The sequence below is a fragment of the Pollicipes pollicipes genome, unplaced genomic scaffold (assembly GCF_011947565.3).
Source record: "Pollicipes pollicipes isolate AB1234 unplaced genomic scaffold, Ppol_2.1 Scaffold_7262;HRSCAF=8765_pilon_pilon_pilon, whole genome shotgun sequence".
In the NCBI taxonomy this organism is placed as follows: domain Eukaryota; kingdom Metazoa; phylum Arthropoda; class Thecostraca; order Pollicipedomorpha; family Pollicipedidae; genus Pollicipes; species Pollicipes pollicipes.
The window spans coordinates 6297622-6314649 of record NW_023597055.1 but is presented as its reverse complement, the minus strand read 5'-3'; the positions used below and the strand labels follow the sequence as shown (position 1 = coordinate 6314649).

At 49.2% G+C, this 17028-nt stretch overlaps 1 protein-coding gene across 1 annotated transcript; it reads left to right on the top strand.

Annotated features, from left to right (window-relative positions):
* Nucleotides 1–2592: 2592 nt before the first annotated feature.
* Nucleotides 2593–11369, top strand: LOC119113338 (putative metabolite transport protein CsbC). Its single transcript, XM_037237653.1, has 2 exons — nt 2593–2858; nt 8444–11369. Exons 1-2 carry the CDS (start codon nt 2646–2648, stop codon nt 9857–9859), a joined length of 1629 nt encoding a protein of 542 aa, XP_037093548.1. The 5' UTR covers nt 2593–2645; the 3' UTR covers nt 9860–11369.
* Nucleotides 11370–17028: the final 5659 nt, after the last annotated feature.

The window sequence follows — 17028 nt, the reverse complement described above, 5'->3', positions numbered from 1 at the left end:
ACACAACAGCAGATCTAGTCGTGTGCGTTGCATAACTGACAATGAAGTGTCCGTTGGGCCAATTCGTACCTAAGGCAGACAGCTTTCCAGAGGCTATTTTTCTGAGAGGGTGTAGTGTGAGGGAAGATAATTCGGAAAATGATACCGTTGCTGGTGTCCATCACGTGTTTCATACACCATGTAGTAGTAATGCTGGTCCAAAAGTATGCAAAAAACAGCCATACGATCAGTTCGCAGTCAGTCATGCGGGAGACATCCGGGTCAGGGCAGTGGCCACCGACGGCGAACAGGAGCAGGGCCTAGATAAGAAACATGTGACAGATGGGCCTTATTACGTGGCTTGATTCTTAAAAGAGAATCTGCAATTTTATGGATTTTGTCACCTTGTTTTTAGCAGCTTCAAGCTTCCGAATTTGTTTCCGCCTAAAATGCTGCGACAAGTCTTATCTCTTGAAAAGCAGTCAGCGAAATGAAGGAGCATGAAAAATATGTCGCGCTGTGAGCCATCGATCCACGTTCAAAATTCTCACCAGCCTACATCCATGCCTTATTTTGGCATCTATACTGTTGGGAAAATGCTTCCTTAATGACCCAAAATACCTACCCGCTCGTGGAATTTCGTCTCCCCAGGAAGACAGTGTTAAAATGGACGTGTAATCTATGGAAGCTGGCTAGCCCTATGATAGATGAGACGAAAAGGCAAGATTGTGCACCAGTAATGAACAGCTCTAGATGCATAGCTTGCATAGCAGCCATCGCATTTGAATAAAGAGCGATAACAATCTCCATCCTTACCCCCTCCCCCTCCCCCGGTCATCGGGCTCGCTTTCCAGAAAAAAGTTCCCGAAGTACACCGTGAGCTTGGCCACCCCACTTTTTGAAACTTACCTACGCCTATGCTTTGGCAAGGTGTTAATTGCCAAGAATTATATATTTACTTAGCATGCACGGCGTAACGCATGTTCGGGTATTTTCCTTTTTCACGCACGATTAATGCACGATTCATTAATCGATTAATTAATTAATTAATTAATTTTCACGCACGATTAATTGATGCGGTGAAAGATTTTGAAACACTTTTATTTCAGGGAGTTTAGTATGCGCTTAACAGGCAAGGAAATTTGACATAAAAATAACTATTGCCGTGCAATTTTGTTGAAATTCAGTATCAAAACACGGTTATCAAGCTCAGAAATTGGTGACATACGAAACGAGCATACAAACACTTCCTCATCCAGTCTACGCCTTTAGCTCACCCAGGCTCTAGGATTATATCAGCCCCAACAGCGGTGTGAATTGGTCGACTGTGTTGAACGCTCACCGCACCTTCGCATCGTTCGCCGCACCAATATGGTTCACAGCGATGCCTTGTGGACAAGGTTGGCTGTTATGTACAGCCCATCCATCATCCATATGCAAATATGCTGACCCTTACTAAAAGCGTTGATGTTTGTCTAGGGTGGTAAATTACACTGTTAGGTTCTTAGTTCACTATACTACTGGCATGCCAGTCGGCGGCCCCAAGCAGGCGGATGGTGCAGGCGATGAGCACCCCAAATAAACTTGCTAAGTTAGAAACATACGAATGGGGTGAAATATTGTCTTATACAGCCAACATTGCATTGTCATTCCCTTTGTACCTTGCACATCACTGATGTGCAAGGTGCGATGACGTCATCAAAAATTACGTATTGAGGAGCACATTTACTTAAAAAAGAACGTGTGCAATCTACAGCGGTCTTTTCCACTTGAAAGCGTACAAATAATTATAAGTGAGCTTATTTCATCACATCTAATGCTGGCTTTGGTATCTTGAAATGTGAACATTTCATTACGGTTACCACGTACGTTATTACGCTCGTCGCTAAATTTTACGTGATCGGCTCATTGATCAAATATAGCTGTCACTAAGCAGTGTGTTAGTTTAATACGACGACAGCCTGCCTGCCGTCCTGCCGTGCTCTGGCGAATAAGTCCCGTGTGAACGTCTTTGCTTTTTAGGCCATTGCATTTTGGCGATCCATCGCATAGGCTTGCAGAGTTATGTTCATTATGTTCATTACATTACGCTCGTCATACAGTTGTACGTAGGCGGCTTGCTGGTCATATGCACCTCCCGCTAGCAGATTTGTTATAAGTTGTGCGAATATTTCGATATTCCGGCTGCCCCTCAGCACCACGTCCGGCGCCTAGCGGCCCACTGCGCATTGAAGTCCCAGCACCAGTAACGTCGCACTACGTCACATGTTAAGAGAAGCGAAGATGGAGCGAGAAACCCGGAACGGTTTTACCTCACTTATACGGCCTCGGCCCGCTCCGAACGTTAAAATTATGCGCGTCTGTCGCGCGGGCGACAATAGCATTTGTCAAGGAGACGCCTGCGTTTGAAAAATATATTCCGAACATGCCGCATTTTCCGCGAGGTTTAAGTGACATGTCCGAATAGGACGCTAGATTGTGCCAGTCATGTGCCTGTTACTGAAAGGAACCTCGAGAATTGCTGGTTCACGTCCAGTTGCCCTAAGGCCTTGTGCTCAACACTCCCCAGCCAACAGCCGGTGTCTGGCACCGTCGCAGTAGCCTTCTCGGGGCCCTTGTCTGCGGGCGGTCGGGCGCCTGCTCCCAACGCGCCTGCGAGCTAGTGGATGTCATGGCAGGGCCTGGGAGGCCTGTGGACTAGTGAGGGTCGATGGGCCAACATCACTGTGGGTCAGCGCGTGACTGCGGACCAGCGGGTATCTGAAGCTGGCAGTTCGTCGACAGAGGCCTATGACGTGTTGCATATGACGTTGCATATGACGTGTTGCAACGGGGCCGTTCGTCAGTTCAGCTTCGCCATGGGCGGAGCCCTTAAACAGGTAACAGTTGGATGGCTGGAGGCGTGATTAGCACACGGGGTGGCTCCGTTTATTATGTGATCCCTCAGGACGCATGCATGTAATTTCTCGATACGCATGCATGTGATTCCCTATAACGCATGAATGTGATTCCTCAGGACGCATGCATGTAATTCCACAAGACTCATGCATGTGATTCCTTAGGACGCATGTATGTGATTCCTATAACGTCACATTTTGACAGCATTAGAATTCGATGGAATCAGGTCCGGCTGCCCAAAATCCAATCTGCCTACCAGTCAAGTTTTTTTTTTAAATTCCAGATCCAGTCCGGTCCGGCTCGACCTGGCGAGGGCTTTCTTATAACAATCCGCATCAATCAGCATCCAAGTTTGTTCAGTTGTCATCATAAATATTGTCGCAGCACATTGTAAAGGAGTTATGCATGAATGAGAGTCACTATGTGTCGCATTTGAGCATATTTAATCGCGTTGCTTTAACCAGTTTTATATTCATTCTGTACTGGCTGGAGCACCGAGCTAAGTCAGCTGGAAGCATTCTGACCGGTCGCCAGAATCAGCTGCTAGCGATTAACGAAGTTCGTTAATAACCTGTTGTTGTTGATTGGAGTTTCAGGACGCGTCGACTACTGTGGTCATTTTGCGCCCATAACAACTAAATGGCTATCTACGGCGATAAATGACTAAAAAATATACATTATTCGGAACTGAAAATGGCCGAGTTGTGTCAGGAACGCGTCATTGATACGAAGCTTTCTGCAACCCAAAAACTCCCCTACGCGCGGTATAAACTATTCAAGCAGGTGTATATAAAGTGCAGAACTGAACATGCGATACGAACCTGAGGGTATGTTCGATATGTGGTGAGCTGTCGCCTAGTCAGTCGGAAAGCGTCAGGGACGGCGCCGCCGGGCCAAAGAACCCCAGACGCTCGACGTGTGGTATGGGACAGCATATGAGCACATGTTCCACTGTGAGCGTGGTGTTGCAGTGGCGACATCGTGGTAGTTCGTCGTGACATAGTAGGTATCGAAGTGTGGCATAAGTATGGACAATCCGCAAACGACACAGGATTATTTCTCCCGTCTAGACTTTCGATAGGATGACTGCCATTCCTGAACAATCGGCTTGATGTTTTTTTTCCGTCTAGTGGGGCCCATCGCATCCCATGTGCTCTGCCATTCCCCGCGCAAAAAGGCAGAGATGGCCGAATGCAGGCCTGTAGCGTGTATCGGAAACGCTCCGCGACAGGGACGACGAGTAGCACGCTTTGCAGCAGAGTCAGCCAGCTCATTTCCCGCAATGCCAACGTGGCTCGGAATCCAGCAAAGTACTATGGTCTTGCCAGCCCGGTACAGAGAGTCGAGACGCAGTAAAATATCCTGTATAAGGGGATTTACCGGATTAAAACGCCTTAGTGCCGAAAAGGCACTTAGGGAATCCGATAAAATCACGTGCATACTGTCTTCACCTACCTCTATAAAGCAAAGCGCCTTAATGATGGCCACAAGCTCTGCAGTATACACGGACGCATGGGCTGGCAGTGTAAATGATCGCGTATCGGGACCACACACAAAAGCGGAACCAACACCCGTATCCGTTTTCGAGCCGTCTGTATACGTAATTGTAAACTCCCGATATGCTTCGATATGCTTCAAAGCTGTTGATCTGGCATCGTACGGAACCATATTTTGCTTCTGAACATCCGACAATGAGACGTCGACAGTTGGCGATACTATTACCCACGGAGCGGTCGGCAGGCTACGTGGGCGTGCCACACCCCGAAAACTTAAGCCACTCTCAAGAAGAACATTACGCACACGCACACAAAACGGCGCCACACGTGTTGCTTGTTCGGACTGAAAAACATTGGATATGTGGCGTGAGAACACAGCGTCATGTGTTGGGTGGTTCGGGAATTGCGCAAGCTTACAAGCGTACCGCATCCCCAACAACTGTCTTCGGGTAGCCAGCGAAGGTTCGTTGGCTTCCATAAGCAAGCTGGCTGTCGGAGACATACGAAATGCACCAGTAATGATTCTCAACGCAGCATGATGGACCGCATTCAATGTACGTTTTACGGACTCAGAGGCGCCATCATATACAAAACACGCAAAGTCCAGCTTGGAGCATCAGTGACGAGCACGATGGCGTATGAAATCAGGAGCGGCAGTTGTACGCCCACAACGCTCCGCGAACGCACGAGCCGTTTCGTTCGCCACCTTAGAGGGGTCCAGTATGTCCCGGCCATTCATATGAAGCACGGGACGCGGCATTGAGGAGTGTTGGCCTGCTAAACGCTTCACCCGCGCCCAAACCATCGAAGTCGGCGTTTGGCAATTAAGCTGGCCCACATATAAACGCCACGACGTGCGCTTGGCCTCCAAGATAGTACGTCGGGCTGCCGCCCGAGCTCGTCGAAAAGCGATTAATTTTTCCGCAATACTGTGTCGATCGAAGTTTCGCAGGGCTTTTTTACGCTCACGTATAGCGTCGCGGCACTGGTACCGGCACTGCGGCGGCACAAGGGCCGAAGGTAAGTTTCATTGAGAGGCCCGGCTCACAGGGACGGGCCCTGTAATGTCAAACGATCCTTTGCGCCGGCTGGGGGTCAAATGAATCGGTCAGGGGATCTATGTCGCTCAGGCACCACCAGCACAACAAAGGCCTCTGGTACCTCAAAGACTCCAAGGGACCAAAAATCAAAGGCTCGACTGGAAGGTTGAAAGGTCCGGAGAGCTAGGTCCCGCTTAGGACCTCCGCCCACGGGGCTGCGATCTCAAATGTCAGTCAGATTGCCTCTTACACCGGCTGGGGGTCCTAGGACAAAACGGGCACCTATTTCGGATAGAGACCACCAACACCAAACGGCCGGTTCCGTGACGGCCTGAGCCGTGGAATCCATTTCCCACGCGGAGACGAGGCCGGTGCCTGCGCTTTGCATCGGTCAACGCCCGTGCAACAATAAGGGGCCCCTGACGTTTTGATATGAGCCTCCCGGCGCCAGGTCAGGTGACCCATCAGGTCGGCGGACGGGTCGCCAGCTGACTCGTGCCAGACCCTCGAGGTGGGCATCGTTAATTGAGACGCCCGCGCGTGTGCATCGCTGTTTTGTCGTAATAGCCGAGTCGAGCCGAGCTCCAGCTGGCGAGAATAGAACATGAATATCTAGTAGTAATGAAATGTCTGGTAGTGATAAAAGTAGTACTAATGTATCTGGTAGTAATCGCTTGTGAGCGTGACACCGGCTCTAAAAGGTAGTGACCTACAATGCACGAAATCATCCAGACAAGAAGATATGTGAATATTTTCATAAGAAGTCAGCGACCAAACTTTAACGTGCAGGGCTCATCATGGCCGACCATGCGAATGTCGTATGTGCCTCGATGTGTAACTCATGCCATCTTTAAATCGTTTGCATGTGTGAGTGACACCTGATGCGTGATGCACGATGCCAGTTTAACTGAAATCGTTTGCTTATGTGAGCTTTGCATGATACGTGATGCCTGTTCACTTGAAGTCGCTTGCATGTATGACCGATTCGTGATGGGTGATGCCTGTTTATTTGAAATTGATTGCATGCACAGGTATTTTTGGCGTATTTTAATTTCTAGTTGGATGTCCGATGCATCCTAGTTATAGCTGAAAATAGTCCTTGCTTAATCTGCTGAATGTAAGTGACCTGTAAAAATTGTGGTTTGCTGTTCCCAAGAAAAACTCAAAAATATCGAGTAGGATCTGCAGGCAATTTTAAATTTGCCACTGGAATCCGATTCCATAAATGGGTGCAGCCGAAATAGCAATGCATTTATCCCCCTCTTGTCCTGGGAATTCTACGAGAACTGAGGCTACAAGTTCTGTCTTATCCACATGCATAATGTGCCTCACAAATGCGATAAACAGCCTACGTAAGACATTAAGTGGGCGCATTTGCTGGAGGAAGAGGTGATTCCTGAGACCGCACCGTCGGATGCTCGGCGTGGAGCCGTGGCCGCTGGCTGCTTCCGGCACTACCCAGCGACAGCCCACCCGTGGGGGGCTGTCTGTCTCTCAGCTGAGTGGCCCATGAGGAGGACCGGATGTCCAGGGGCGTTCTTAGTGAAATGTGTGCATTTTTGAAAAGCCAACGCCGCTAAAACCTGCCTCATTGTGTGGGATTCAAAGGAAGCGCAGTGTGGGAACACTTTCTATCATGTCAGGATAACGACGCAGTATAGTGTCACGTCTTGAAAAAATACTTAACATACCCAGAGGTCCCGCAAAGGACTTGCTGTCTATCTCAAGAGTAAGCATTGTGGTATTGGTGTGGTGGACCATCTCCATCCAGGGAGACACCATACAGCTTCGCAGACATTCATGGGGTTCGGGAGTCAGGTCAAAGATCATGTGCGTCCGGGGTCAGCTCATCTGACGCTCTTTTTATGGCCAAAGTCATAAGGAAAGAGATAGAGAACTCACCTGCATCAGTAAGGACAGGATGGTAGCACAGTCCCACAGCTGGCTCAAAGGAGTTACGATTGTTCCCTACGGTTATTGAGTTGGAGCGAATGATGTGCCCTGTGCGAGAGATCGATGATGTGAACGAGTGATGTGCCCCGTGTGAGTGAGTGATGACGTGAGCGAGTGATGTGCACTGTGTGAGCGAGTGATGATGTGAACGAGTGATGTCCTTTGCGTCTTGAATTGCTTCTACCTTAGCAGAAGACTTCGGTAAGACTTCGGTTACATGTGTCGATGGCTACGCCATCCTGTTGGCCGGGCTGCATTAGTAAGGACTGCTGTATCCTGACTTGCGATATAACCAAGAAATACATGATAAATATAATTCATGTACCTTACATTGCTTAGTCCGAAGAACACGGATGGCCCTAAAGAAGTTTTTCTTTGAACTTTCCGCTTTGTGAGGCTTTGCTCCGCTTGAAAGTGATTTATGGCCAACGTAAACATGCGCCACGCACGGCATTTAAGGAAAGCCATGAATTATCGGCACATTTGCAAATATCCACTCAGTACGGGAATGTCGGGCTATCCCGTGATTGAACCTCTCAAAATCCCGGGATCACGAAATTGCAAAAAATCTCGAGATTCTCAGCACTATATCGTACTAATTGGGGTAGTGATATAAGCGGCCCGCCAGTTGTAATTCTTGAAACTGGGTACTTCCAGTTACCACTTCTTAACAAATATTACCATGACAGCACGAATGATGCGTTACCTGGCCCATTGGCTACACTTGATTTCTTGTTGTGTTTGGTAGGTAACACATTTCTTGGCTGGGAGTGCCGCGGACTTCATTGTTTCGGTTACTTGACTAATGCCGGTATAAACGTAAGGTTCTGTGTGCCGCGCTGGACAGGGGTGGGCACTCATCGTCACCGGTAAGTGGGTGATGGGTAGGCAGGAAAATTTGATACTTTAACAGGAAGTAAATAATACCCTGTGAATGACCGAAACCACGTTTAGGATAGTACAGGGACGCTCAAGCAAACGAAAATTTACAAAGAATCAGACTGCCATTCTTACAGTTACCAACAGACCGCCATTGAAAAGACGCGCTATCATCATAACATGCTTTCTTGCTTGCAGGTATTGGCCTTGGTGGTCATCGGTCAGCCGCTGCTGGCCGTGGGCTTGAACTTCGGCATGCACAGCGTCACCCTCATCCAGGTGCCGGACGAGCCCGACGGCTTCCTCAGCGCCGATCAGCTCAACTGGTCGATCGCCGCCACAGCGCTGGGCGCCGTGCTGGGCGGGCTGTTGGGTGCACCGGTGGCGCCCGTGTTGGGCGTGCGGCGCCTGCTGCTGCTCGCCATGCCGCTGTACGCGCTCGGCTCGCTGGCGGTCGGCCTCGGCGGCCACTTCGGCTGGACGCTGAGCGGTCGGTTGGTCATGTTCGCGGCGCTCGGCATATCCGAGGGCGGCGTGCGTAGTTATGTGTCCGAGATTGTGCCGCCCACGCGCCGTGCCCTCTTCACAACCCTGTTGAACTTCATGGTGTACCTGGGCCAGGTGCTGGCGCTGACCGTGGCGCCGCTGCTGCACTGGCAGGTGCTGTTCATCGTGGTAGGTGTGGTGCCGGCCGCACTTTGTCTCTTCGGTCTCCTCTTCCTTCCAAACTCGGCCAAGTGGCTGCTCTCGCGCGGCCATTCGGAGGAGGAAGCCGTGCGCTCTATCCAGTTTTTCCGTGGTGTGCAGGAAGACGTTGCCCCCGAGATACGAAGTATCCACGACTCGCTGCAGCACGCGCATGTGGACGGCGCCGCGCTGCCCGTGTGGACGCTGCTGTGTCAGCCAGGCACGTGGCGCCCGCTGCTACTGGCATCCGTCCAGATGGTGTTGTTTGCTTGGTGCGGCGGCTCCACGCTACTGCTCATCACCACCTTCGTGCTGGCGCCGGTGCGGCTACCGCTAAGCGAGTACCAGCGTGCCATGCTGCCGGCCGCGCTCTCGACGTTCGTCTGCGTCCCCGGCGGCATCACTATCGAGAGATACGGCCGGCTACCGGTGCTGCGTCTGGGCGGCGCGCTCTCTGCCATCGGCTGCGCCACGATCGCCGCGTACTTCTTCCTCGCCGTGGAGTCTCAGGAGCGCCTCGGCTGGATTGTGCTGGCGGGCGCATGTCTGACGCAGGTGGCCTTTGTTGGCATGATCGCCAACGTCGCGTTCAACTACGTCACTGAGCTGCTGCCCAACAAGACGCGCACCTTAGGCGCAAACATCGTCCTCGTTATGCTGAATTTGAGTGAATTTATGCTGCTAAAAATGTACCCACTAATCAAAGATGGGGTTGGTCTGGGCGGAGGCTTCGTCATCCACTCACTGGTGAGCCTGTGCCAGGTGTTGTTTGCCACATTTTGTCTCAAGGAAACAAAGGGTCTCTCCCTTGAACAGATTCAGCACCTGTTTCAGAACGCTGAAAAGGTAGCCGAGTTGCCACTCCACGTCGCTGAGTCACTCCCAGGTTCCAAACCATCCATGTCCTGCGTTGATGCGCCGAAATGAAATACTGTTTCCTACTCCGGCCGCGTATCAATGGCCGCAGGAGCGCATCAATGGCCGCAGGAGCGCATCAATGGCCGCAGGAGCGCATCAACGGCCGCAGGAGCGCATCAATGGCCGCAGGAGCGCATCAATGGCCGCAGGAGCGCATCAATGGCCGCAGGAGCGTATCAATGGCCGCAGGAGCGCATCAATGGCCGCAGGAATTTAAAATCGGTTTTCAATTATGCGGACTTCATTGTCTTGTAACCAAACCGCAATGGGATGCACCTAGAAGGGACTTTTCCGGGGAGCGTTTATCTTACAAGCTCATGTTCATGTTTCTACGGCGGTGGAGCGTTTACGAGAAGACTGAGAGATTGCATGGCTCTCAGCAACTTGAAGACGTGACGTATGCGCCCTTGTCGATCTCTCATGGAATGCTATATCTCGCCAAATTTGGGAATTCATCGTACTTGACAGCCATATGCTGAAGTTCACTTCCTAATTTGCTTCCAAACATAATGTGAAATAACCGATAGCTAACCGCACACGTCCTCGCTAGTTTGTACAGATATCGCATGCCATCTGCTCTCGTTAGTTTGTCACGTCAGTCGGTAGGAACGCGGCCATGCCCGGGTTCTGAGGCTAAATTCACAAAACTATCGTGTCTATTTCTCTGGCTGCGCAGCCAGCAGCCGACAGCTGAGCAGCCTAAAAACACTTTTAGGCGTCATTACGCATCGTGTTTGCACGCAGCATAATGTGCGTGCAAACACGGTGCGCGTACAAACACGTGTATTTCTGGTAACAGCTAACATAAACAGAAGTCACGAACTCGTACATAGCAACTGATGAAGAAGAAAAGAAACTCCATTGGAAGCATGCGATTGCGCGCCCGATTGCATGCGATTGCTTCAGCCGTGAATATCTCGTTGAAATACAATTCGGAAATTGTGTGTCATTCTTTCGTTATTGTCAATCCTCATCTGTCAATGAGGGTCCGTTCGCCTCTAATCAACGCCACGCGATTTATTTTCAGAAAACGAGGCCACCTGTCAATGGAAGATACCTGAAAGTGCTAGCTGCAAAAACAAGACAGGCCAAAAGCTCCGTGAAAAATGATCGTTCCCTAAAAGCGTTTTGTTTGAAATGAAATAAACAGTTCTGAGATGTTTCAGAAGGCGCTAATGCAAACACACTTATGCTCTATGCAATTTAGCATATTTTGTATGGTTTGAAGCAGACTGTCTAATTCGAAGGAACTGGCGTCTCTAAGACCCATCGCTTGAAACTTCACAGATATTGTCACCACGCATCTTGCATTTTAAACGTCTCACAGCACATATCGTAAACCCCTGTAGGAGGACAGCTAGGACTGCACGGAGCGTGGAATAATAATCACTGTATGACCTTGCAGTTGGCACACCTTAAAGCATGTCATCATCATGTGGCATACCCGGGGCACTGCTCGATGGCCCACTGATCGGTCCCTCCGATCCTCGCGAAACACGCATAGGCCGGCCTCACGACCGGCGGCACATCTCCAGCCGCGGTCTCGCGACCGGCGGCACATCTCCAGCCGCGGTCTCGCGACCGGCGGCACATCTCCAGCCGCGGTCTCGCGACCGGCGGCACATCTCCAGCCGCGGTCTCGCGACCGGCGGCACATCTCCAGCCGCGGTCTCGCGACCGGCGGCACATCTCCAGCCGCGGTCTTGCGACCGGCCGCACATCTCCAGCCGCGGTCTCGCGACCGGCGGCACATCTCCAGCCGCGGTCTCGCGACCCGCGGCAGACAAAGTCAGCCTACAGAAACTGTCAGCCAGAAAGTCGGTCAGCCTACAGAAATTGTCAGCCAGAAAGTCGGTCAGCCTACAGAAACTGTCAGCCAGAAGGTCGGCCAGCCTACAGCAGTTGAAAGATGACATTCTGCGTACGTTCAAAACCCATCAAGTAGGCAAACTAAATGTCACTCCAGATGAACGGAACTTTATCAGAGACCTTAGCAAAAATGAGGATATTACAGTTAAGCAGGGCGATAAATGTAAGGGCTTTGTAATCTCAGACAAGCTAACCTATGTTTACCGGGCTCAGGCTATACCTAACGACAGCGACATCTATGAAAAGTTGAATAGGAACCCAGTCCCTCAGGTAGAGGCTAAGACAAAAACAGCACTTAAGTGCACAGTTAGCGTAAACTTTCTGACAAAATCATCAACAATCTAACACCTAGACACAGCATAACGCGCCTGCATGCTATGGGCTTTCTAAGGATCACAAACCTGCAGTGCCCCTTAGACCCACCATATCTTCGTGCGGTCGTCTTACATAGAAAATTCGTATGTTCTGGAGAGCATACTCAACCAAGTCTTGAAGATTGTTCTAACTCATCTGTGGGGGATTACAGACTTGTTAAATGTTTTCAATCGCATACAAGGAGAAGGGTTACCAAAGGGCAGTATTTTCTTCAGGGTAGATGTTTACATTTGATGTACCGGTCAGTGCGGTTATCGCTGCTGCCGTGAAAGCTAAGGCAGACGAACATTTCCGTGAAATTGATGCTTTCCGTCTATCCAAAGGGATATCTGCGGTCTATCACAACGATGTCTCCAGGATAATGTTTTCTCGTCCGGAGATGGCTACTATCGACAGAAATTGGGTATGGCAATGGAGAACCCATACGCTCTCCCTCCGGTGACAATATTTTTAGACCAATTTGAAACATAGGCCCTGACCGCCAACCCATAAAATCGACCATCCTAGTGCTGTACTTGATGCCAGGAGGCGTCGATTATTATCCTGGAGTCTTTGCGCACGGGCAGCATGCATTTGAAGTATTTTTGGGGTTCATGAATAATCAGCATCCTTGCGCGTCTGAGAAACCGGAGGTACGGGGTTCTATTCCCGCGTTGCCCGCCTTCCTGCCAGGGTGAGAGACGGGCGACGCCATTTAGTCTCAGCAGCTATGTGCGTCGTAAATCCCCAATGACACACTCAAACAATCAGCATCCCAATTAAGCCTTCATGATGGAGCATGCAGGGGATGGAAAGGGGTCCCACATTTGGATATACTAGTGACGGTAGAAAGGATGAACAACCGCACAACGTTAGACACGCAGCTCTTTATCAAGCCCATCGACTCTGGTATCATTCTACACCGCGAATCTGCACATGCCACTTCCACTAAGCAAAATATAATTCGCAGCACCTTCCATATCGTTCTAAACAACTCATCAAGCAGTCAAAAAGGAAAATAAGGCATAAACCAAATATTGACCGTTGCTGGACAATGGATATTTCCCACGACTTAAGGTAAAATGTTGGAAGAGGTAGAACAAATCTGGAGCACGTAGCGGATGGGTGGTAGGGAAACGGAACACGCCCTGTCGGACGACGGATTCTCAACACTGCTTTACGAAGAGGAGCCCTTGGTTTGAGAACTCAAAACAGAGCGTTAACAAGGTCAAAACTGCGCTTACACAGAGCTTGGACGAAAGACAATAAGATAACAAACATTTGGTGAAACCTGGTATCTCGAAGACACCAAGCGATTGCGGGGAAAAGGTGTTATTTATGCAAGTCTGGGTTTCAAGAGGTTTGCACGCAAAAAAAAACGTGGTTTATGACATTAAGTGCAAAATGCATGACAAAGATATGGGAGGGACATAGTCTATGTCTGGGAATCCATTCGCCCTGTTCCTTTGCGATATAATAAACATCTTCGAGACGCTTAAACAAAACAGAGAACACCCCTGTCACCCTTACACCTCTACACCCCTATCGGCGATCATTTTTTGGAAAGACACGCCCAGGTTGACATCGAGAGAGGACGTTATGCCTCTTAAAGAGCTCAAAGTCATCTACAAAACACAAGATCATCCAGGGAGGAGAAAAGGTGAATCTATTTTTAATATATAAAGCTTGTATATATATATATATATATATATACACATATATTCATATCTATATCTATATATATATATGCATATATATATATATATATATATATATATATATATATATGTTCATATCTATACATGCATCATATCTATACATATACACATAACAATAAGTCAGCGACCAAACTTTAACGTACAGGGCTCATCATGGCCGACCATGCGAATGCGATCAGTGCCTTGATGTGTGATGTGTGTTTGCATAAATCGTTAACATGTATGGGTGATGCCTGACGCGTGATGCGCGCTGCCTGTTTGAAATCGTTTGCATGTATACGTGATGCGTGATGCCTGTTTACTTGAAGTCTCTTCCTTACATGTATGAATGATGCGTGATGCGTAATACATGTTTATGGGAAGTTGACTGCATGTACACATATTTTTCGCGTGCTTAATCTCTAGTTGAATATGCACGATATCGAAGTAATGGCTGCAAACTGTCCTTGTTTCATCTGCTGAATATTAGTGGCCGGTAAAAATTGTGACCCGCTGTTTCCAAAGAAAAACTCCAAAAATCGGGCAGGATGGGATTTTGAATTTGAACTTGCTACTAATATTCGTTTCGATAAAGACACGTGACCGATATAGTAATGCAGCTATCACCCCATTCTCCTGGTTATTTTACGAGGAATAAGGCTATAGTAACTGCCCTATCTATGTGTATAATGTTCCTCGCAAATGCACAAAACAACTCACGTAAGATGCCAAGCGGTCGCTTTGACCGGAGGGACAGGCGGTTCCTGAGACCGCACCGCCGGACTCCGGCCAGCGGCGTGTAGCCCGGCCTCCGATCGCTCCCGGCGCTGCTCAGAGGCCGCCAGCCCGACGACAAACCTTGGCGCCCGGGGTCGAACGTCGCCGTTACGTCGCCGACGAACGCCGCAGCGGTCGTCGGCGCCGCGGGCCGCAACGGTAGTAAGTCCGGTGAAACGCGAGCACATAGTAGTAATGGCGTGCAGATGCAGCGTGCGTGTCGTAAGTGTGCTTCAGTTTCTCTGTAGCGCGCGGTTAACGTTGCTTGGAGACGCTCGCCTGACGTTGTAGCGAATGTTTTGGTGGGGAGGTGCCACGATATGCCCCTCTCCCCCGGAGCTGGGTCCGATGACACGGTCAGATGACCCGGACAGCTGACCTGCGCCCGAGCCCGCTGAGGCTGGCAGGGTTAAGGCAGCTTGGTGGAAAAGACAGTTGGCGCCAAGGCCGGCCTACCTCTTGTTCAATTTTTCAGAGTTTATTTCAGTTTTTTTCCTTACTGACTAGACGACGTGGGTCGAGTGAAGTTGATTTTTGCTGGGATTGTTGGCAAGGTTTGTGATGAATGCAAATGTAATTGGTAACACTTATTAAGTTCAGGTATGGAGATAAGGCTATATTACGTGTATAAATTACGCTAGCTTATCGCTGTAGTAAGAACTGCCATCCGCTGTTAAACTGTATACATACCTGACACCATCGCCGACAGCGTCACTAGCACTGGCTTACGGAAATGAGACTACCTACTTGTGAACGCACTTGGCGGGCATTCGGCAGGTGCAGACTGCCAAATGTGAGATTAAGTGCAGTCTGGTCCACACTGCATGCTATATAACTAATGGGTCTGGGTCATAGGAGCCCGGTAGAATATGCTAGCCTTATGACAGACTTGAGGGAGCTCGTTGTTTGACACCTCACAGGAAGGGTATTGCCTGCTGCGCTGCATTTGGTAGGCTCAAACTACGTGCTTGCTACTGGGGCACTCGTATTTATGTTCCATGTATATTAATTTTCAAAGTAGGAAACACAATATTGTTGATTCCTGACTAAGCTTTACCAAATCTCAGCGGGCTCTGAAAGAGAGAGAGAAAAAAAGAGAAAGAGAGAGAAAAAAGGATATATATGCATATACATGCATTATATATATATATATATATATATATATATATATATATATATATATACATATATATATATATATATATAGGTGTGTGTGTGTGTGTGTGTGTGTATGTGTGTGTGTGTGTGTGTGTGTGTGTGCGCGTGTGTGTGTGCGCGTGTGTGTGTGCGCGTGTGTGTGTGCGCGTGTGTGTGTGCGTGTGCGTGTGCGTGTGCGTGTGCGTGTGTGTGTGTGTGTGTGTACGAACGGGCCAGAATTGAACGCAATCCTTGCTTTGAAAGCTGTTGTGAAGCATGAGTCAAATAACTCAATCAAAACAATGAGTCTGAACTGAGTCCATTCGAAAAATTCGGAGCGGCTATGGGTCGTGGGTTGAATGAGATCCCAAAATATATGAGCCGACTCGAAAAAACTGAGTCGAGCACAAGTCTGATAATATATGATAGATACTACCCACAATGGCCATTGGCGTACCAACGACAAGTCGTGTATTCTTTGACGGTACTGATTCTTATACCGGTGGCCAGCAATGTCCTCAACATAAAAATGAAGAACTCCTGAGGTTTTATGTCCAAAATTTACATTGCGCCCTGTCACTTCTCGTAAAAGCCAGCTGCGGTCTGCAACTATGGGAACTCCACCTCGTTGGGCACCGTACCAGAATTCGGGCCGGAGTTTGTCTCTCGCACGCCACCATTGTCCGCACGCGGCACAACAGCCCATTTTACCCAAGGAAATGCGATACCACCATCGAATCAGAGCGGATCAGGCGTCGTGTGTGTGAGAAGAGAGCATGTTCTAGGGCTCAGTTGCTGCCTGTGCCTCGCAGCCAGGTGGGCAATGAGGAGAGCTGGGCTCCAGTGTCCTGGAATTGCCGACTTCAGGGGTCAAGCAATACCCTATGAGGAGAAACTGTTGTCTCAAGTGCCGTATCTTTGATGTGAAATGTTCACTCTTATTCGATATTGTCTAACCACACATACTTAACTTATATTTCCCTTCCTGAGGTTGTGGGATACCATCCAAAACTGAGCTCACTTGAAACCACGAGGCATAAATAAGGCTCCGAAGAGCCTGCACACCTATGGTTATGTACATCTTGCGTCACCCACATCTGGATCATGCCTATGTATGCACACAGCAAGGACACTAGGAACCTTCAAGTCCGAGAGCCCCAGCGACTCCAGCCGTTCGCAAGCATCAAGTTCGGTTTGTTTACAAAATGAGTCATGGTTACAGCTGTGTGCCAAATGCAAGCTTTTCACGCATTCCCATCTTTTAGGTCACACCACGCAAACATCACGCCAAGCGAGCAAAGCCTGGTACGAACAGCAGAAAACCCTGATAGAGAATTTTACTCC

What these genes read in the sequence shown, in the direction of transcription:
- LOC119113338 (XM_037237653.1), top strand. Translation starts at nt 2,646, where the DNA reads ATGTCATGGCAGGGCCTGGGAGGCCTGTGGACTAGTGAGGGTCGATGG. An exon ending in TGGGCGGAGCCCTTAAACAG is followed by an intron (nt 2,859 to 8,443) that starts GTAACAGTTGGA and finishes TCTTGCTTGCAG; the next exon opens with GTATTGGCCTTGGTGGTCAT.